We start from the raw sequence: 23,417 nt of genomic DNA on the forward strand, positions 1-23,417 counted from the left end.
TGAAATGATCTCTACAAAGCAGGACAGATATATTACAATCAGGTTGGGTCATTAGACTCATGTTCCTGGAATGGCAGATGGAAAGGAGTACCTTCCTTTATAGATCACTAAATGCCTACTTATTCAAACTTGAAGGCAAAGGGAAGTCTAGTCTTACAAATTATTTTAAAACTTGGGCAACAAATTGATCCCGGAGAGGACAGAAAATCACAAGAGGCCTTAGCCAGGTCCAATGAATGCATAAATAAGTGGAACAACAAATCGATGTTTCTCTCTCTCTCTGTCTTTCCCTCCCTCCCCCTTCCTCTCTCTCTCCAAAATCAATAAATAAATAAAAAGAAAAAAAATCACAAGAGAAGTTTGATACCTCAGTGTCATCCAACACAGCAGTTTGTTTGCAAACTATTTTGTCAGGAATCCTTTATACTCTTAAAAATTATCAAGGACCTCAGAGTGTTTTTGTTCATATGAATAATATCTATTAATATGTACTGTTTTAGAAATTAAAATGGAAAATAATTTAATATATTATTAATTTATTTACAAATAACAGTAAATTGATCATACCGGTAATATAACACTTTATGGAAAATATTTTCCAAAACAAAAAAACTGTGAGAAGAATAGCATTATTTTACATTTTTACAAGTCTCTTTAGTATCTGGCAGCTGTATTCTTATACCAGCTTCTGCATTCAGTCTGTTGCAATTTGTCATATAACATGTGGACGATTCCACTTTTTACTCATGAGAGAATGAGAGAGAAAGTAACTATTATGAAATTATAGAATTATTATGAGAATAGTTTTAACCTTGCAGACCTCCTGAAAGGGTATCTGAGACCCCTGGGAATCTCCAGAGCACATTTAGAGATGTGCCAATCTAGAAGAAAGAATGAATGCCAGCTCTTTATCTGGAGTTTGACTAACCTATGTGCCCATTTTATAAATTATACTAAATACCATGTAGATGATATAGAATGAATACGTGATTAAGTCTGAACTTCTTTAAAGTTCTAACTTAAAATAATTTCATTTTCTTCATTCAGATATTTCATTAAATATACAAATCTGTTTATTTAATTTATTTTCCAACCATAAGTCCTTATTTTTGGTTTTGGGCTTTGTGCTATAGCACAAAATAGATGCCCAATAAATATTTGTCAAATAAATAAATTTTCTTAGGATCTGTACAGCTGTAACTGACTGGATGCCAATAGCTATATGTCTCTCATTGAACTCTGTGAAGTAATGAGGGCAGGATGTGAGCTAATGACAACTGTAGGATATCAAGTCCACTGCAAGGTCCAGATAATTAAAAAAATTATCTTCGCTTCACCCAGGTGAGCAGGTACAAACCTGTCCCTGTTGTATGAAAGAGTATTTTTGCCAGAGGTGCCATCAGGGTACCCAGACTGACCTATCAGTTCCTAGTAAAATAATAACAGCCACCTCTTATTGAATGTTTACTAAGTGTCAGGTACTGTGCTAGGCATATTTCATCTTTAAAATGAACTTTCATGAAGTCTCTTAGCCCTTACAATCTGCCTAACTCCAGGGCCTTTCATCACCTGACTGCTTCTGCATTGAGGAAGCGACCTACATCAAGGGGTAAGAGTAGGAATTGTAAAGGCTGTTTTTTGTTTTTGCATCTACCTCTTCATCCCATTCATGTAGACGAGAGGAGATGGAAGAGACAGACATAGATGACTCAGTGCTTTTATCACTGATATGGCACCAACTCAAAAGCAAGGAGTGACTACCTTAATTACTCTTTTGGATGCTGATCAATGCTGGGTCCAAACTGAGCTCATAGGGCAAGAGTGGGATTTACTGGACCTCTCACTGTCATTTACTAGAAACTACTGAGCACAGTAACTTGGTAAACACAAAAACAGTATTCTTTGTGTATTCTGTGTTCACAATAAGTTTAAACATGAGTGGGATTTTAAAACATTTGTACATGGCCGGGAATGGCTCAGCGGTTGAGCATCGGCCTAGGATCCAGGAGATCCGGGTTCAATTCCTGGTCAGGGCACATGCCCGGGTTGCGGGCTGCAGCCGATCAATGACTCTCTCATCATTGATGTTTCTGTCTGTCTCTCCCTCTCCTTTCTTCTCTCTGAAATCAATAAAGATATATTAAAAAAAAAAAAACAACAAAAAACAAAACAAAAAAAACATTTGTACACAGCCCAGCCGGTGTGGCTAAGTGGTTGAGCATTGACCTATGATCCAGGAGACTGCGGTTTGATTCCCGGTCAGGGCACATGCCTGGGTTGCGGGCTTGATCCTCAATTGGGGGCGTGCAGGAGGCAGCCAATCAATGACTTTCATCATTGATATTTCAGTCTCTCGCTCTCCCTCTCCCTCTCTCTGCAATCAATAAAGACATATTTTTAAAAATAAAATAAAATATTTGTACAGAGAATAATATACCAGGAAATATAAATTAAAGTATCTGATAGCATTGGCCTTTGAATGAAACTTTTGTGCCACTTGTGTAGAAGAGACAAGAGAATGGATTACAGCTATGGCTAACTTTGTACTCTGAATAAATGTTTCTCCATGGCTCAGGAACTTTGGTGATAAGGGAGAAAGTTTTTATAGAAGATAAACAAAGTTTCGTATTCTCAGTTCCTCCCTTAGAGATAAATTCTGGATTCAAATGCAGACCAAAAAAATAGGTCAAGAGCACTCCATCTTAGGCTGCCCAGTCATAATTTTATTGTGGGACTCCCTAAGATGCTAAGAGACCTAAAAGTGGTTTTGATTTATCCTCAAAATGATTACATAGAGCTTTTCCTAGAGCTTAATGATGCTCACAAAAATGTATGGTTGTGGAGAAGCAGGAGATCTTTCTTGAAGATCTAGTTCCAAGCACTAGTTCCTCAATTCTCAAAGATCTAAAAGTTAGGAATTAATTACAATCAGTGATAACACTATGTAATCTTAGATATAGAACAAAAATCTTAGAAATCACCTCATATAACCATTCTTTAAGATGATAAAACCAAGACTCAAGAATTAAGTGACTTAGCCAAACCTATATGACTTATTAGTGGTATGACAGGGTTTGAATACTAATAGGTAATTTCTTTCTCACCTTTCTTAGTTTCCTTATTTCTTTTTTTTAAGTATTTCCATAATCTTTTTATTAGGCAGGAAGGTGACCATGACCCAGGATATTTGTAATTAGGAAGAGCTCAGCCTCAGTTTTACTTTTCCCTCCAATTAAGATCTTCTTGATCTTTTGATGTAAGGAAAACTACCATTTATTAAACACCTCCTTTGTTCCAGGGTCATCATATACGTTATTCTCATTGAATACTTACAAGATTCTTCTAACATTTTAATGGTCACCTGATTCATCTGGGGATCTTGTTAATGCAGATTCTGATTTTGCAGGTCTGGGATGGGGTTCAAGATTCAGCATTTCTAAAAAGCTCCCAGGAAAAGCCAGTAATGCTGTTGGTCTGTGGACCTTATATTGAACAGCAAAGATGTTGGTTGATATTATCTTCATCTTCTAGATGAAAAACAGGCTTACAGAGATTAAATAAACTGTCCAAGTTCATACAGGCAGTAAGTGGTAGACTAGTGATTTGACCTAGGTCTTTCTGACTTTAAAGCTCTAGATGTGATACGGGAAGCCAGGGAAAAGTGGAAAGACAGCTTATTGTCCAGTATTTCTTAAACAGGCTACTTCTCAAGTAAGTCAATGGCAGAATCCAGGATGAAATAAAAAAGTCCTGGCTCCCAGTCAACTGTTTCACCTTTTTCCTCCCCATCAGTCCCCTAATCAGGATCTTTCCTTCATGCTTAGAAAACCATATTTAGAATTGGCTTTTGGGCTTTCTCCATTACAGGTTTATTGCCAAACCCTGTGCACTCCATGTTGGGATCCAGGACAGTTGTCCTTATCAGCCCCAACCCAATGCCATCCTTGAAAAGGTGTTCATATCTATTACCAAGGTAAGTGGGCAAAAAAACAGAGAAGGCCTAGCCAGTTTGGCTCAGTGGTTAGAGCGTGGACCCTCAGACTGAAGGGTCCCGGCTTCGATTCCAGCCAAGGGCATGTACCTTGGTTGCAGGCTCAATCCCTGGCCCCAGTTGGGCACATGTGGGAGTTAACCGACCAATGTGTCTCTCTCACATTGATGTTTCTCTCCCCTCCCCCTTCTACTCTGAAGAGCAATGGAAAATATATCCTCGGGTGAGGATTTAAAAAAAAAGAGAAGATTCATATGAGGGGTTGCCCCGTAAGGCAAGGGAAGATAGAGAACAAGTATCCCCAAGGGTAAGGATAGGATGGGATGATCTTTCCCATTTGGGTAGCCCATATAGCTATGAGGAGAACGTTATCGCCTCAGAGAAATGCCTTTGGGCCAGGATCTAAGTCAAGTTTACATACATTTAAGTTAGGCCTAGCAGTCACCACCACCTCTTGTCCTCCAAACACATCATATCTTTATTTTGTTTTTCCCTGCTCCAGCTTTTGTCAGTACCTAGTTACATAATTAAGATGGGGCCCAGCCAGGTGTGGCTCAGCGGTTGAGCATCGACCTGGGCTCCAGGAGATCAGGGTTCGATTCCCAGTCAGGGTACATGCCCGGGTTGAGGGCTTGATCCCCAGTGGGGGGCGTTCAGGAGGCAGCCGATCAATGACTGTCTCATCATTGATGTTTCTATCTCTCTCTCTCCCTTTCCCTTCCTCTCTCTAAAATCAGTAAAGATATATATATTTTTAAAAAGATGGGGACTGATAGCCCTTGCAGTTTGAGTTTTTAATATCTTTTTTTACTCAGTTGGGCTGGAGGGAGAAGACCAAATAAGGATATGTATAGGTGAGTGGTAAAGGTCCTTGCTGTGTGAAATAGTACTTCTTACTAAAAATGACTTTTGAGATGAAACCTGGAAAGATAAACATTACTTAAGCCACTGTAGTTATCACCCCTTTGCCACTCAACTAGTCAAGGGATTTAATGAGAGGTTTGAAGAAAAAGGGATGTTCTTACTCTGGTCATATATCTACAGTATCCTGATGAAAAAAGGCTGGAGGGCCTGTCAAAGCAACTGGACTGGGATGTCCGAAAAATCCAGTGCTGGTTTCGACATCGGAGGAATCAGGACAAGCCCCCAACGCTCACTAAATTCTGTGAAAGCATGTAGGTGTGCAGAGGAAGGCGGGGAGTGCGGAGAAGGGTGGGATATGACTGGACTGAGGTTTTCTTTTTGGAAATCACTGCTATTGTTAGGACAAGGGTCGATGAATGTGAAGGGCTAACTCTATTATAGACAGGAAAGAAGAGCACTGGAAGACTGGTCACCCTTAGTTTCTTGGACATGCTGCCACTCAGCTAGATACAGTTCCATTTTGTTCCCCTTTCCCAAATAGGTTGGGAGTGAATTCCTGTAACTGTACTTAGGTAGGTAGACATGCACACCCTTACACACCTTGATAGCAATCGTGCCAGCTTGCTCTAAATGGACATTTTGGTGGGCAGCATCCCTTTTCTGGACATACTTTTTACTAATTCCCTTCTGGACACAGAGCATTGTATTTAACATTGTGCAAAGAAAATCTTAGGCACTATCATCAGCAAGTCTGATATGGAAGAAAAGTTGATTAAAGCCAGTATACACTTGTGGAAATCTATTTTAAAGAGAGGCTGGAAGATGTCTCTTTTTGGCTTTTGAGATAACAGTATTTGTCCCTATTCTGGGGACTTATCACCTTTCTCACCAGTAACTATCTTACCCCCAAACCTGCTGTCTTCTTTAGCCTCAAAGACTTTCTTTTCAGTGAATATTCATCTAACCTCTATTCTTTGCCCACCCAGGTGGAGATTCACTTTTTATTTATGTATATTCTGCTACGGAATTAGATTTCTTTGGTCGGTGAGTGTGAACTTCCTCTGGTCTTCTGTTGGGTTCTAATCATACCCACATCTCTAGAGATGAGTTAAATACCTTTAGATCTTTATTTTTCCTCTTTTTTTCTTCTGTGATGCCTATAGCCCAGATTTATATGCTAAGTGGTTGCCTTCTGTCTGGGGCCTGACTTCAGTAACCTCATAACTCTACTTTCTCTCCCCTAAATAATGCTAATAATAATTGGTATTGATTAAGTCAGCACAATACACAGTGGTTTACAAAGCACTTGGCAAAAATCTTATTCTTCCAAGGAGGAGACAGTTACAGAAATGGAGTCAATAACCCTTCAAAGTGGGTAAAACAGGTATAATTCCTGCTTTTCAGGTAATTGTCAGAGTCAAAGAATTTCAGGCTTTTTGATTCCTGATTCCATGGTGGGGTTTTTTTCACAGCACCACCCTATTTTTCTAAATGATACAATTGCGGTTTCAAGATATATGAAGCAAAAAGAGGCAGAACATGGAGATGGACAAATACACAACCATACTTGAAGATTTTAATACTCTCTTGTCAGTAATTGACTAAGTCACTAAATAAAAAATATCACTAAGGATATAGTTTTGAACAACACAATCAACCAATTTGACATAATTGACACTTGTAGAAGAACACTACACCAACAGCTGAAGAACATATATAATTTTCAAGTGCACATGGAACATCAACTAAGACCATATGATTGGCCATAAAATAAATCTCTGCCTCCTGGTGCTTACCACAAGCTGTGTTCTTACACTGACAGTATAGAAAGAGGAGGCAGAGGAAACCCACCCCATATATACCCCAGCCTGGGCCCTTTGCTTGGTCTGTATTGTGAATGGGAGAACATGGAGAATGAATGAATGAATGAATGAATGAATGAATGAATGAATGAATGAATATAAATAAATAAATAAATAAATAAATAAATAAATAAATAAATAATAAAATCTTGGTAAATTTTAAAATATTGAAATCTTACAAAATGTGTTCTCTGATCATAATGGAATTAAATTAGAAATCAATAATAATAATAATGAGATATCCAGAAAATACTTGGAAGTTAATTCTGCTATATAATCCATGGATCAAACAAGAAATCAGAAGGGAAACTTTAAAATATTTTTCATTGAGTGACGCTGGAAGTACATCAACATGCCAAAATTTGTGGGATGCAACTAAAGTATGCTTAGAGGGAAATTTACAACTTTAAATGTTTATGTTAGAAAAAAATAGAGCTTTAAAATCAGTGACCTAAGTTTCCACTCTAAGATCTGGAAAAAGAAGAGCAAAGTAAACCCAAAATAAGTTAAAAAGAAATAATACAAAATAAGTAAAGATAAATGAAATAGGCATTAGACAAACAATGGAGGAAACTAATAAAGCCAAAAGTTGGTTCTTTGAAACATTTGATTAAAATTTATAAACCTCTAGAAAAAAGAGAAAACAAATTATCTATATCAGAGAGAAAAAGGGATTATCACTACCAATCCTGTAAACATTGAAAGGATAATAAGACAACTTTATAAACAATTTAATAGTAATAAATTCAACAACTTAGATGAAATGGACAGATTCCTTAAAGGACATAATTGAAACTCCATTAGAAGTTATTACTTTTGACTTTTGAATCTTTGACATGGAGATCTTTCTCTTGGTTTTCAAATGGAATCATTGTCTTCCTGCCTTCCTATCTCTTATATCCCAGGTGGTGATACTTTCAAAAACTATCCTAGAGCTCTCCCTGCTCTTATTTACCTCAAAGCATGATTTTTCTATTTGTAATAACACTTTAATCCTGTAAGATAAATCTAGGTATTTATTAACCCTTTAAGGATCCCTAAATTCTGCCAAGAGGGATTAACACCCACCCCCCCTTTCACCCTATAGCATAGAGAGAACAGGATTATATAGGTGAGCCGTGGGAGAATCCTGAAGACTGACCTGTATTATCTGTTTTCTCTTAGTCACCTTGGTTTTGGGACACCCGACAGTGCTGGCATAGCTATCCACATCAGGTAGGATCTGAGCACTTATGTATGTGTGTAAAGTGGAGCGGGGGACAGTGCAGTCCCAGGGCAGATGGCATATTTCCTTGGGATTCTTAAGGGATTAGGGTCTAAGTCTCTTTGACCCAAATAGTCAGGGTATCTATTTCTGGGGCCCCCATAGCTGTGAAATCCAGTGATCTTTTTTTCCAGTTCCCCATTATATTCACCCTAATTGGGCTGGAAACAAAAGCAGCCTCCTGGCTCTTAATGAGGTGCTTTCTGGTTCAGGTATCCCTTTTGAATCAAGGGTAAGTTAGAGTCCCCTTAATCCTATACTAGAAAAATGTCAAGGGGCTGCTAACGGGGTGGAAGAAGGGAAGGCCTGAGTGTATTTAATCCCCTAAAAAGCATTAATTGCCCAGAATTTTAGATACACTAATTTGATTTGCTGGAGTATGAATTAACTTGATCTGATCTCTAAAAGATGAGAACTGAAGATATGTATGTGAAAGGGCAGAGGGAGAGGTTTAAGTCTCCATACCAACCCAAAGCCTATTAGCTACTGCAGCTCTTGGACGATGATGGGGGAACAGATGTCTAATACTTTTGGGTATTGGTCCTCCAAGGCAGAGATAGTTGCAGAGATAGAATGAATCTTTGACTAGCTGGTATTCTAACTACCGCTTTCTCTCTTTCAGCCTCTCACAAGTGGGCTTTATTACTATTATATCATGGAATTGGCCTTTTATTGGTCTCTAATGTTTTCTCAGTTTACAGATATTAAAAGAAAGGTAAGGACACTGGCTCCCTTGATTCCCTAACTTACTGCACCCTCCTTCCTAGCAGCTACCATGACTGCCATTGTGTGTCCTGTCTGGGACCACAGAAGAGGGAGAAAGTAGGCTTGATGGGACTCTGAGCTCTTTGTACTATTCTCAGAAATGAGACTTGACTACTGAAGAAGTATATTTGAGGCATTCGGGGTAGCCAAGATGAGAACAGTTAACCAACTAGATACCCTTTTCCTTTTCTCCAAGGCTCTTACATATATAAAGCTCAGGAAACTAGTCAGAACTTAGGGATAGCAAGGCATGATCCAAGACAGGCCTGAATCCATAAAGGCTAAATCTGGCTTTTGCTTGGCATTAGGGACCCTTGTTCTCTCTCTGCTTTCCCTTCTTGGTGACCCCACTTAAAGAATTTCAACTGGGAGGGGTTTTAGATGATTTTTGTTTACCCTTTTCTTGCTATCACTTAGGAAACAAAGATTCAGAAAAGTGAGTTGACCTGTCCACATAGTGACAAAGTTGGAAATGACTTAAGTTTTTTATAAGCAGACAGAATCTTTACCTCTTATTGTTGTCCACCTGACATAATATAATTCTAGCAGCTCTAACCCTTACTATCTTAAGGTTATCTTTGGTGAAAAAACCAAAGTTAGCATTTATGGGAATGGACTGAAACTGATCTGGGTTGTTAGTTGTTGCATAACCTACAAACTTGATATTCAATTCAGGTGCCTTTCACTCTCCCATGGTCAAGAGACAGGTCCCCTTATTAAAATTTTATTTTAATACATGACACAAATATAAAAGGATTGTAATATATATGTAGGTTTGAAAACATACTAGAATGTATACTTCTAAACCCATCTTCAACTACAGAACTAGAATATATCACTGTATCTTGTGTGGAGAACATAACTTTTCATCCTTGTTTCTCTGACCCAGATTATCCTGCCGTCTCCCACCCTCTGTCCCTCACTGGGCTGAGAAGTATTTATTAGCTAAGTCTAATAACTCAGGTATTTAAGAGATTTCTTCAGGTCTAACTTTGGCATTGGAATCCAAGAATAAATTAGAGCTTTAAATCTGCTTTAAGCTATATTAACATAGATTATGGGTCAGTCACTGATGCAGAGAGTTTGGGTCAAATGCTAAGCAACTTCCTAGTGGAGAGTTTAAACCAGATGGAACTTCTAAGGGTGGGATAAGATCCTCAGAGGACAATGAAGGGCATTGAGTTGGCTAGCATCTCTATGGCTTTGCCTATACCTGTTGCTTCTATTTCCATCCCTTCATAGGACTTCCTAATCATGTTTGTGCATCACTTGGCCACCATTGGGCTCATCACCTTTTCGTATATCAACAACATGGTTCGGGTAGGAACTCTGGTCATGTGTCTACATGATGCTTCAGACTTCTTGCTGGAGGTAAGACCCCAACCCTTCTTTCCTCATTATTTCTCTCTTTCTCTCCTTTTGTTCCTGAGAACCGGCTTTCTCCTCAACTCAATTCTTCCTTTCTCCAGGCAGCCAAGTTGGCCAATTATGCCAAGTATCAGCGTCTCTGTGACGTCCTTTTTGTGTTCTTCAGTGCTGTTTTTATGGTCACTCGTCTAGGAATCTATCCATTCTGGTAAGTGTTAGAGCTGTGGAGCTGTGGTGGGTATGTAGCTAGTGATACCTTTTGTCAGTTTAGGGAGAAGACCACCAAGAACCTGATTGCCCTGCTTTTCCTTGACCTAGCCTGACCTTATGGTTTCTCCAGGACCTCAGTTCCCTTTCATAGTATTTCTAGTGTGGCGTGATCCAGACTCAGAGCACCCAACTCATTTGGCTGTGGCTTCCTGACTCATCTCTGAGAACACTACTCATTTTATGCCTAACTAATTCCTTTGCTTTCTTTTGTGCTGATTACAATATTCTCAGGCCTTTCTTGCTTTTTTCCTTGCTCTATATCCTCTCCCCCACCGTGACCAACACACACACACACACACACACACACACACACACACACACACACCCCTCTCACTTCTACACTCACTACTTTATGGTACAAAGTGAGTGACTCTGAGGAAATCAGCTACCTGCTATTCTATATGTGCCTGAAGATCTGAGTAAATCCTAGGATCATGATTAAAACAGCTGTACCAATTTCTGCGTATTTGAAATGATTAATAATGGCTTACTCCATCATTCCTAAGATTTATACAGTAGAACCTCAGTTCTTGAACTTAATTCATTCTGGAAGGTTGTTCAAGAAGCAATTTATTTCAAAAACAAATCATTTTTTCCCATTAGAAATAATATAGATTGAGTTAATCCACTGCAGACCCCAAATTATTCCATTTAACCTTTTTGTATATAGTACATATCTAATATACTGTTTAATCTATAAATACTTTTAAAACAAAAAGGACATGAAATGTAAATGAAAATTTAACAAAAGGGAAATCAAATGTACTACAGTAAAAAATGAAAATGTATATACACCCTGGAACTTACCTTTAATGCTGAGAGCTATCGGTGACTAAATATGGAGAGGAGGGGTGGAGGGATGTTTGGAAGGGGAGCCCCCTCCATAAAAACATCAGGTTGCTGATCTCCTGGGCTCTTTCTCTCTTTTGTCTCTCTGCTACACTAAAACTTGCTTCAGGCTCACTGGGCCTCTGTCTCACTAGAAACCTATCTAGTGATGTTTGTTTTCGCCTGTTTTAACACTTGCCTGAAAGTTAAACACTGCACTGTCATTGAACAGGTTTATCGCACAATTTGCTACTTCTTGGTCAGTGTGATATTTCTCAATAAAACTTTGCATTTATCCCCATTTCCCAAGCATTTTCTTGATTAGTAAGTAGGAGTATCCTCTCTTCCCTCCTCCTTGGAAGAGAGCTTCTCAGCTGCTGTCTGTTGCTGCTCCCTTTGAAGGTGTGGAGTCCCCGGTGGTCAGCTCAGTGCTGTGGTCCTCCACCAACTCCTCACGTCATCCTCCTCCCCCTTCCAGCCCATGGACTTGCCCAGAGACACAGTATCCTCCACAGTAGACACAGGCTCATCCTCAACGCCCCCAAAGTCTCTTTCAGCAACAGAGTCAGGCCAGTTTTTCCAGGCTGATTGCATGGTTCTAGAAGACACCTCCCATCATGCTTTGTCCTTGAGCCTCAAGGAAGTGAGGATATTAAAATGTTCCTTCCAGAACTCCCTGAGAGTTAAATTAGTTTCAGAGGGCACCTCAAAACACCTCTGAAACAGTGCCTTTGTGTAGTTTCTTAAAATTAGAAATGACCTGCTGGTTCATGGGCTAGATGAGAGGAGTTGTGTTGGGTGGCAGGTACCTAACAGTGATGAAGCTGTGCTCCACCAACTCGGCCTCCAAGCCCGGAGGGTGGGCAGCAGCACTGTCCATTACAAGAAGTGCCCTGAGGGGCGGTTGTTTTTCCCAGAGGTATTTCTTCACACTTGAGGCAAACACTTCATGAATCCACTCAATAAAAAATTGCCTGGTGCCCTAGCCTGTTTCGCTCAGTGATTAGAGCATCGGCCCGCTGACTGAACTGTCCCAGGGTTTGATTCTGGCCAGGGGCTCAATTCTGGCCAATTGGTTGCAGGCTCAATCCCCAGCCCCAGTCATTGCATGAACTGGGGGCAACCAATCGATGTGTCTCTCTCACATTGATGTTCCTCTCTCTCTCCCTTCCACTCTCTCTGAAAAGCAATGGAAAAAATATCTTCAGATGAGAATTAAAAATAAATAATTGCCTGGTTACCCAAGCTTTGCTATTAGCCCTCCACATCGCATTCAGCTTGTTTTTCATGACATTATTTTTCTTGAAAACTTGAGGGTTTTCAGAATAGTAGACAAGTGGACACTTTAAAGTCCCCACTCACACTCTGGCCGGTGTGGCTCAGTTGATTGAGCATTGTCCCATACACCAAAAGGTTGCCAGTTTGATTCCTGGTCAGGGCACATACCCAGGTTTCCGGTTCGACCCTGGTTAGGGTGTGTGCAGGAGGCAACTGATTGCTGTCTCTCATATTGATGTTTCTCTCCCTTTCCCTTCCTCTCTCTCTAAAATATGAATAAAAATATTTTAAAAATAAAGTCCCCAGTCGTATTCCCACACAACAGTAATATCAACCTGTCCTTCATTGGCTTGTGTCCTGGCAGTGACTTCTCCTCCTGTGTGTTGTAGGTCCTCTTTGGCATTTTCTTCCAGAAGAGGCCTGTCTCATAACAATTAAACACTTGTTGGAGAACACACCCTTCGGCCTCTACGTATTCTTGAAATTCTATCAAAAAATTATCAGCAGCTACTTTGTTATTAGAGCTGGCAACCTCCCCATGCCTCACCACACTATGAATTCCACCTATTTTCTTAAATTTATGAAACCACCCACTAGTAGCCTTAAATGAATCATTTTCAGCACTCATTTCAGGGGTATCTTTCAGGAGGTCAGCATGCAGCATCTTTGTTTTTTCACATACCATTGTCTCTGAAATGTTATCACTGGCTAACTGCTTTTTGTTTATCAAAATCAACAATTTTTTTACCTTTTCAGTTTTCTGTGATCATTGTTTCATGAGCACTTTCACATCCTTAACAACATCTGCACTCTTTTTTATATATGTATATATATTTTTTTATTTCAGAGAGAGGAAAGGAAAAGGAGAGAGAGAGAAACATCAGTGATGAAAGAGTCATTGATCGGCTGCCTCCTGCATGCCCCCTGATGGGGATCCAGCCCGCAACCCGGGCATATGCCCTGATGGAATCGAACCCCAATCTCCTGGATCATAGGTCGATGCTCAACCACTAAGCCATGCTGGCCAGGTGCAACATCAGCACTCTTGATTCCCTCTTTGTTTTGAATTGTGCTAGTCGTTGATTTTGCCACGCCATATTCCGTAGCTAGATCAGACATGCAAACACCTCTGTCATACTTTGCAATTATTTCTTTTTTAAGCTCTATTGTTTTCACAACTTTCCTTCACTTTGCTGCTATCCTAACCTTAGGACCCATGCTGACTTACTGTACGTATTTAATAATAATAAGCGGCAACAAAAGCAAAAAAAAAAGCAAAATATTCACAGCACAGATTTCCTGAAATGATAGCAATGCGAGGTTCAGTGGTAAACTGATTCATACTCGCGCATTCGCTCCTTTGTCGGTCGCTTGAGAGACGCGTGTCTCATCCTACAGGTATCCGCATGAAAGGGTTGTCAGGTTGAGAGCCAAAGTTTTGTTTGACAACCGAGACATTTTTTCCGTGAACAACTTGTCAAGAACCGAATTGTCCAAGATGAGAGATGTTCAAGAACCAATGTTTGAGTGTGTACCTTCCCCATCCCTAAAGTTAGAAAACTTCATAGGCTCCCTTTCTTTATTCCTTTCTCACTGTGGATGAGTATCCGTGGAACTTCAACTGAGAGAAGCAATAGGGAGAAAACACACAGGTCCTGCTCCCCAGGGAATGCAGCCTCAGCCCTGCCTGCCTGGCTTTGACTCTAGAACCTGACTGCTGGTCTCCCTCTTCTAGGATTCTGAACACAACCCTCTTTGAGAGTTGGGAGATGATCGGGCCCTATCCTTCCTGGTGGCTCTTCAATGGCCTTCTCCTGATCCTACAGATTCTTCATGTCATCTGGTCCTACCTAATTGCGCGAATTGCTTTCAAAGCCTTGATCCGAGGAAAGGTGAGGATGAAAGACGGCTTCTTTCTTTGGGGCTGGGTAGAAAGATAGGTATTATTCAATAGACCTCTTTCTATCTAGCCTGGTGAGCCCCATCTACACAAAACCCAGCAAAAAGCCTAGGGACCCAGAGTTTTCGCCTTTTCTATGAGTATGAGTGTTTAGCATTTTAGGACATGACTTAGATGTAAGAGGAAGGATCTTCCTTCTTCCTGTTCTTTAGAAATGACTGTTGTTAAATAATGAACAGGATTAAATTTTAGAGATGGCCTCAGCCATTTCCTACGCCTTACCTACCTATTTCAATGGATTTCATATTTTTGTTTTTTAGCTGGGAACCTTTTTCAAAGGAAATCATATGCAGAGCTCCAAGATAAAAACTAAAAGCAGAGATTGCCTAAGGAGTGGTGTTGGTTCATAAGCCACCCCAAGATGACCACACTGTGATGTTAAAGATATGACTTATATAAGAGACTAAGTACTGGCCTCACTCTACTGTTGTATGAGGCAAAGCTCCTAAGTGAGATGGGTATTTAGGGTTTCAAATACCCATCTTATGCCCAGAGCCCGAAAGCACAAAGAAGGGTGTCATTTAATAAAAACCTTCATAAGTGAACCCAAGTTCTGAAGTAGTCAGGCTTTAATCAGCCCAAGGGCTGGGGATTCAGTCTTCAGTAATACAGAATCCCAAGGGGGAGGGGCTCTGTTAAAGGACACACTGACTCTAAGACAAAGGGATAGAATGTTACCTGGGCATATATGACCTCTTATGTCTGTTCCTTATGGCTGCAATTGATTTCAGAACTTGCTCAGTGTGCCTACGCATCTTGCTACAGCTACTAGACATCTCTTATCTCCCCTGCTTTTCTTTCCTGACCAGGTGACTTATCCCGGAAGGATTAGACCCAGACTCTGTTCTCCTCACTCTTTTCTCACCTCCTTCCTTTTTTCTGTGCCTGGCGGGAGCTGGACAGTTTCACCTCTTGCATGTAAGTGTATCTGTGCTTCTGGTATTCAGTGAAGTGTGTCTGTCTGAACGCATTTCTCTTCCTTCCTGCTTTCCTTCTGTTCCTGTGTTGTCTGAAAGCATGACCCCTCTCCTGACCTTGTGGGCCACTGTTGACTGGAACTTAATCTGCCAGATTTTCCTAAATGGGGGCAAGAATAGAGTCTACTCTTTTTTTTTTCTTTCTGGTTTTCTTCCCTCCACCCCCACTTTTTTGAGCCTCCTTTCCCTCAAATGTAGACACACTGTGCTTTCTGGTAGAAATTTCCTGAAGATCAGATAATCAATTCGTTATCTGGGTTCAGAGGTCAACAGCTATTATAAATCATAGAATCTTAGAGTTAATCAAAGCAAGGGCCCCACTTCTTGGAAACAAGAATAGTAGTTTTGTTTCCTTCTCACCTTTATTTAGTTTAAAAACAGCACACATTTATTATCCTTCCGTTTTGGAGGTCAGAAGTCTGACATACGTCTCATTGGGTTTCTCTCTTTTACTTTTATGGGCCATTGTAGAGAATTTTAAATACTTTGCTTGATATGCAGGATAATTTAGATTGGAAAACACTGCTCTAATCCAAAGTCTTCATTTAAAAGTATAAAACAAAAAAACTGAAGTTAAGCAATAAAGATTCGCAAGTAGTAGCATGATTGGGACTGGGACTCTTTTCCCCTGACTGCCAATCCACTTTTCACCATGTAGATCTTGGGGATGCCAAAGCTGCACAAGAGAAGTGATCTTGCTACTAGGAAAAGGGAGAAGATTGGAGAAACAGTGTCATAGGATATTGATAGTTGAGCCTAGAAAGAATAGAACTACTGAAAAAGGCCCAATGTGGGTCAGCTTTGGAGTCAGAGCAAAATTCAGGATAACCAATATGAATAACTCAGTGGTCACAACCACCAGAAGATAAATGCAATGATGGACAGCCATATGCACTGTTTATGTTGGCCTTTTCTATTTTTGAGATGGAAGGGGAAAATGGGTGTCTGGAGTGTCCCTTAAACCTAAACCAGGACACGGTGAATGATTTCAGCTCTCTTAGGCTGGTCCTGAAAGATACACTCAACCAGAGTAGCTACTTATTCCATAGAGAACAAAAATAGAGATGATGAGAGAGAAACCCAAGAAGGAGGCAAAGGATATTCACAACAGTAGCCATGGTCCAGATAATATTTTGAGTCAGGGGCCACCAGAAAGTAGGCCAAATTGGGAACAGTGCCCAAACATGGGCTCTGTGGGCCTTGTCTGTCTTATGTTTCCTGTCCTCACCTTCCTACCTTTGACCCCATCTCACCTAGGTGTCTAAGGATGATCGCAGTGATGTGGAGAGCAGCTCAGAGGAAGAAGATGTGACCACCAACACAAAAAGCCCCTGTGGCAGCAGCTCCAGCAATGGTGCCAATCGGGTGAATGGTCACATGGGAGGCAGCTACTGGGCTGAAGAGTAAAATGGTTGATATGGGGACTTAAGCACACATGGACTTGTAGAGCCACTGGCAACCTACTCCTCTTGGGCCTCCCCATACCTACATTCCTGTGACTAGGGGTCTACAGGGCACTGAGGAGAATCAAAGAAGCAAACATTTTCACTTTTTTAAAAACTCTGCCATTTTATATTTAATAGCCTCCAGGTTCTTTCAGTAATATTATTTGCTCTGTGAGTGTGTTTGTGTGTGCGCGCGCGTGCATGTGTGTACTTGTGTGCACACGTGCATTTATGCATATGCATGAGTTTCATTGTCTGGGTTGGGGCACAGTTCTGAACTGGGGCCACTAGGCTTTGCCTGGTCCCCTTTGAACCCACCTCAATCCCAGATTTAGCTGCATCTTGAATTATGCTGGCTCTGGACTGTCCCCTCCCTGTTGCCCATGGCTCTTGAGGCTCTGGCCATCTGAATGGAACAGCCAAGTTCAGCTACAGGTTTCTGCACTGTTCTTCCTTCAGAGCTGGAATATTTGACATGAAGTTGTGTAGAAACAGACAACCGTGGATTGATGGCCAGGATTGCTGTGACCCTAGCTAGATCTCCTTCCTACCACCTGGCAGTGACAGGGACAGCTGCTGATACCCTGCTCTTTACTCAATGGTACACAGGGAGTGGGGGGTGGGAGAGGGTGAGCTGAGGGCTGGAGGAGGACAACAGCCACTGGGTGAGCTGTTAACGGTTTATACTATTGTTTACTCTTCTGTGATTAAAAGTGCTTCAACCCTCTGCTATCTCAAACTCTTTAGTGACTCTATCCCTAATTCCCTGAATCCATAAGCTAATTAAGAATTTTCAGGCTTGATTCTAGAAGCCATTGGACACCAAATTTTTCCTTTCTGTGCATGCTGGGAAGAGAGTGCCTACATTTTAGGATTTTGTATTTTAAGAAAAAATAAACATGTATAGTGGTCGCAAGAAAAAATACTGAGCAGATTAAAGCATGTATATCACCAAACCAACAGACTTTGGTTGAAGAGCTAAGACACCGTTAGTTAGATACCTGTATTTCCCATTTTATTGAATATAGACAACTGCCAGTTAACATTTTAAGATTACGACAAATGAGTCTGAGCAGATGTTTTCTCTTGTCTCTAGTTGAGGTCTTGTCAAAATTACCAATAGTAGTACAGTATTCATGTCTCAGGATAGTTTTCTATTTAGTGAATATTCATATCATAATATTTCCAGGTGCTCTGTGTACATTAAGACATGGAGTACTTCATTGTCAGGGAGATGGATGTAGATTGGAAGAAGTAAGTTACTGTTCTAAGAATCAAATACTTGATGTTCACTGACAATATAGTGATACTGACCCTACTAAACTTAGCTTACTGAGTGACTGGATTTTAAAAAGACTTACTATGGGGCATGGGAAAATTAAGTCCTAAAAAAATCTTACGAATTTTGTCAGAGCTAGACAGTAAGACTAAAAGACTAAGGTCTTACACTTAGTTCCTCAAATTGCTATATTGTTAATTAGACTAGTAATTGTAAAATATGAATGAAATGCTTTTGAAAGTCAGACAAGATATGTATTTTGTTTCCTGGTGTGGGGTAAGGGGGAGGATATTTTGCCTTCTGAAATTTAAACAATTGCTTTGTTTACAGTCTGGGTTAGTTGGCCCAGTTAATCTGACAAAAGATGCAGCCAAGCGGTATAATAATAATAGCTAACACATAGCTTTTTATCACATGCCAGGCACTGGATAAAGCACTTTACATATGATAAAAATGAAGCAAAAAGAGGTTAACTTGCCTAAGGCCAATCAGCTAGTAAAGAGTCAAACCCAGTGTCTCGATTTTTAACCCCTGTCTCGATTTTTAACTACTATTACTCTCCCACTACCCAAAACTTCAAAATGAGGAAGACTAGATGCTGAAGAAACCTTTAGCCAGAGTCATAGACTGATCAGAGTTGGCCTTGGATGAGTGACTTGAGATTAGGGTCAATTACAGGAACAGAGTGTTGTTCTGAGAAGGAACTATGCATAAAGAGGGTGAGAAGGTGCTAGAGGGTTTGAATACTAGATGATAATAGTGTGATTGGGGCAACAAGACGGTCATAAAGCTAGTTTTATAGACGCCCTGGGAAGTTTTCATGCCTGAGAGGAAGGACACAAATCAGTGGAGAGCTGGTTAGATGCAGACTCACATCATCCCCACCAGAGAACTAGGGATATTCATGAGAGAAGCAAAGTATTACCTCTCTTCTGTTGAATATAAAAGGGTATTAACTTTATTCTTGGGGGGGAAAAAAAACCCATCATGTCTGTGTAGTGCTTTACTGACTAGAAAATGATTTTACATACATCAAAACATGAACTTAATGCCCAGCTGGCGTGCCTCAGCAGTTGAGCATTGACCTATGATCCAGGAGACGGAGGTTCGATTCCCGGTCAAGGCACACGCCCAGGTTGTGGGCTCAATCCCCAGTCGGAGGTGTGTGGGAGGCAGCCGATCGATGACTCTCATCATTGATGTTTCTATCTCTCTTTCTCCTCCCTTCCTTTCTCTGAAATCAATAAAGATTTTTTTTTTTTTGAAAGTGAACTTAAGAACACTTCCGTACAGGTAGGATTATCCATACCATTCCATAAACAAGTATTATAGTTGTCTATAACCACCCTAAAATACAGTGGCTTAAAAGAGTAATTTATTATTTTTCGTGGTTTGGTTGGTTGAGCTTAGCTGGAGATATCTCGTGGTTGCAGTCAGATGGCAGCTGGGAATAGTCATTTGAAAACAACTGGGCTGGGTGTCCAAGGCGATTTACTAGCCTGTTAGAAGTTAGTGCTAGCCGTTCTCTAGTAATTGAGTCGGGGCTGTCAACTAAGGTACCTGTGTATGACCTCTCTATGCCTTGGGCTTTGCACAAGTGGTTGTGTTCCAAGAAGCAGGAAGCAGAAGTTCCTAAGCCATTTAAGAGTGTCGTCCAGAACTGGCACACATCACTTCCACTGTATTATATTAATCAAAATAGTCATGGGGACCACCTAGATTCAAGGGGATTGTGGGATAGACTCTGCCTCTTGATGGAGTGGCATGGTCATTGCAGAAGAGAATGTGGAATGGGAGAGACTATTGCATTCATCTTTGAAAAATTCAGTCTGCCACAATGAGGAAACTGAGGTTCAGGAGTTATTTAAAAAACACAAACAGGGTAGTGAGCACACAGTGCAATATACAGATGATGTATTATAGAATTATATACTTGAAACAAATGTTATTAACCAATGTCACCCTGACATATTTAATTTTTTTTTAATCCTCACCCAAGGATTTTTTTATTGGTTTTATTTTATTTTATTGATTTTAGAGAGAGAGGAAAGGAGAGAGAGTAGGAGAGAAACATCAATGTGCAAGAGAAACATCGATCGGCCTCCTCCCCTACACACCCCAACCAGGGATTGAACCCACAACTTAGGCGTGTGCCCTAACCAGGAATCGAACCTGCAGCCTTTTTGGTGTATGGGATGACACTCAGCCAACTGAGCCACCTGGCCAGGCACAAATTTAATTTTTTCGAAAAACTTAGATTGCTCATCGAGTATCATGAACTCTCAAATTATCACAATCCTAAAAATAATCAAATGGGTTTAGTTAGTGGGTGATAGTATGCTGATTTTAAACCAAATTCTTCAGACTTTAAATCCAGTATCCATGTGGGAGATCTTTTCAGTTCAATAAAACGTTTAAGGGCCTACTTCACGATAGACACTGTGGCAGAAGCTGGGGACACAAAGATGAACAAGATCAGGTTTCTACCCTCAAAGAGCTCATACCCCAGTAAGGAAAAAAGGTAATACAATGTGATAAGAACTAGCCTAAATTATTCTTGGCAGAATTCCTCTCAGTGGGAGACAACTTCAAAGTGGCACCGGCCATTAAAGATGAGTAAAGGTTAGCCTGGGAAACAGGAATGAAAAGGTATGTTTAGAAGAGATGTGAGAGTATATAACAGTTCTGGCTTAATGCCTACTGCAATAACCTGAGACAAAAACCTAGAAATGGCGGATCAAGTTTTTTATATATAAAAAATGTTATTCATTTTTAGAGAAACATCAATAGTTGTTCCACTTATTTATGCATTCATTTGTTGACTACTGTATTTGCCCCAACCTGGCTCATTGGTACAACACTCTAACCAACTGAGCTACCTGTCCAGGGCAAGTGTTTTTTTGTTTTGTTTTGTTTTTTTAATGCATAGCTGAGGTTCCAAGAAAAAGTCACAAAGGCCACAAAGAGAGGAATTGAAAGCTAGGGCAAAAGGCAAACAGCTGATGCAAGTATTGGAGGGATAATGGGCATATAACTTAAGGACTTGGGTTTCAATGTTGACCACAAGAGACAACATTGCAGGAAGCTGGAACTGAGACCTCCAGTTAAGGCTAGGACCCTGAAAGAGCAACAGACTTAGTGAAAGGGAGGAAATGCAAAAATTCTTCCAGTTGACAAAATGAGAAAGCAAAGAAATTTGAATGCTTCGGCTTGTGGGGTCGGGAGACTCATGAGAATTTTCTCAAATTCTGGGCCCACACTTCATGTGAATTTGGAACCTAAATGTACACTTCCTGTGTGGTCTGGGAAACACCTCAGCCCACACCCCATTCCCAGGTAAGAACTTGCATGAAAATTGGTCTCAGATCAGTCATCCATGGGACTGCTCTGGAGACACATGTATGTGATAGTTTAGACAACATGGGATCCTTACACCATCACCACCACCACCCCAAATAAAAAAGGTCCAAAAGATTATCTCAGACAAACCTGCAACATGTATAACTAACCAAAACTAGTATCCAGAATATAGCTAATTAATGAAACAACAAAGACAACCTAATAGCAAGAAAAAAGGAGGAGGAACTGTGGGTGCGGGAAGCAAAGAATATGAATAGGCAGTTCCTAGAGGACGAGTGTGCTAATGGATGAGTCAATAAAAAGGTGCTCGACCTTACTGGAAATCAGTGCTGTAAATTAAAACGAATAGAAACCACTTCACACCAACAGAATGCAGAAGTGTTGCTGGTGAGAGTGAAATTGACAACCCCTTTGGAAAAGCAACAATAACTAGTAAAGCTAAATCCTCTTTTGGAGAAACTAGCACATGGGCCCAAGAAAATGTACAAGGATACTCATTGCATTGTTATGTATAAGAGGGAAAAAAGTGGAAATGACCCATTGGTCTTTCACTAGAGGAATGGAGTAAATTGATTTACTCATAGAATTGTAACTCACAGTTGACCCTTGAACAACACAGGTTTGAACTGTGCAAGTCTACTTATACGCATTTTTTTTCTCCAATAAATATGCAGTTGGCCCTCCATATCCCTAGGTTTTACATCCGTGGATTCAACCAACCACAGATCAAAAATAGTATTTTCAATCCTCAGATGCAGAGGACTGATTGCATACACTGTTCTACATCATTTAATGTGAGACTTCAGCATCCACAGATTTGGGTATCTGGGGGGGTATGGGAGGTGTCCCAGAACCAGTCCTTCATGGATGACTAAAGTTTTGGGGAGTCAAAAGTTATGTGTGGATTTTCAACTGGGGGAGTTAGCACCCCTAATCTCCTCGTTCAAGGGTCAACTGTACAGAAATTTAAATGAAGCAAGTTTTCCTGTCAATATGGATGTATTAGTCTGAACCAAAGGATATATACATACATGTATATATACATACATGTTTTAAATATATATAATTTTTTGTAAAGACTTATTGTAAGGAACTGGCTCACTTGGTTATGGAGACTGAGAAACCCCAGGATCTGTTGTCAGCAAGCTGGAGACCCAGAAGGGCTGAATATATAGTTCCAATCAAGTCCGAAGGCAGGGAAGACCAGTGTACCAGCTCAAAGACAGTCAAGTGGAGAGAAAGAACTCTCCATTCCTCCACTTTTTGCCCTGTTCAGGCTGTCCATGGATTGGATGAGGCCCAACGACGGTGGGGAGGGCAACTGGCTTTATTCAGTCTACAGATTCACTGTTATTCTCATCCAGAAACACCCTCACATATGCACGAGGAATACTGTTTAACCACTATCTGGGCACTCAGTGCCCAGTGAATGCAAAATTAACCAGCACAATGCATAAATATAAAAAACATAATATTGAGTGAAAAAGTCAACTTACAAAAGAGTATGTCTCAGTTGATGCAATTAATATTACCTTTTTAACCCCCAAAAAATATTAAGGGTACTTCTATAGCAACAGTACAGAAACATACAGCTACTGAAGGATAGATAGTGCTTATCTTTGGGGAGGGAAGATGTAAGTAAGGTGTGTTTATTTTTGGTGCTCTTCAATAAGTTTGGAATAATTCATAATTTTTTTTAAATGTAACAAGCACATGGCATTTTCAGGGAACTAATCTGTTGGAGTGGTATCAAAGTGGCAGGAGATGACATTAAGAAGGTGGGTTGGACTCTAGCCGGTTTGCTTAGTGGTTAGAGCGTCAGCCCTTAGACTGAAGGGTCCCGGGTTTGATTGCAGCCAAGGGCGCATACCTCAGTTGCAGGCTAGATCCCCGGCCTACCGGAGCG

At 40.4% G+C, this 23,417-nt stretch overlaps 1 protein-coding gene across 6 annotated transcripts in view; it reads left to right on the forward strand.

Annotated features, from left to right (window-relative positions):
* The window catches only part of CERS5 (ceramide synthase 5), a 30,103-nt gene extending 11,709 nt beyond the window's left edge, over window positions 1-18,394 (forward strand). The window contains exons 2-11 of one of the 6 annotated variants that reach the window (XM_081129158.1): window positions 3,868-3,973; window positions 5,036-5,166; window positions 5,842-5,899; window positions 7,882-7,932; window positions 8,604-8,696; window positions 9,989-10,117; window positions 10,216-10,322; window positions 14,226-14,382; window positions 15,260-15,368; window positions 16,685-17,825. In XM_081129158.1, coding sequence (XP_080985284.1) covers window positions 3,868-3,973; window positions 5,036-5,166; window positions 5,842-5,899; window positions 7,882-7,932; window positions 8,604-8,696; window positions 9,989-10,117; window positions 10,216-10,322; window positions 14,226-14,382; window positions 15,260-15,368; window positions 16,685-16,692 — 949 coding nt within the window. In that variant the 3' untranslated portion in view covers window positions 16,693-17,825. Of the gene's footprint in view, window positions 1-3,867; window positions 3,974-5,035; window positions 5,167-5,841; window positions 5,900-7,881; window positions 7,933-8,603; window positions 8,697-9,988; window positions 10,118-10,215; window positions 10,323-14,225; window positions 14,383-15,259; window positions 15,436-16,684 lie in introns of those variants that run through there. The other 5 variants (XM_081129157.1, XM_081129156.1, XM_081129160.1 and 2 more) reach the window with 5 other exon arrangements.
* Window positions 18,395-23,417: the final 5,023 nt, after the last annotated feature.

The sequence above is a fragment of the Miniopterus schreibersii genome (assembly GCF_964146895.1).
Source record: "Miniopterus schreibersii genome assembly, chromosome: 2".
In the NCBI taxonomy this organism is placed as follows: Eukaryota; Metazoa; Chordata; class Mammalia; order Chiroptera; family Miniopteridae; genus Miniopterus; species Miniopterus schreibersii.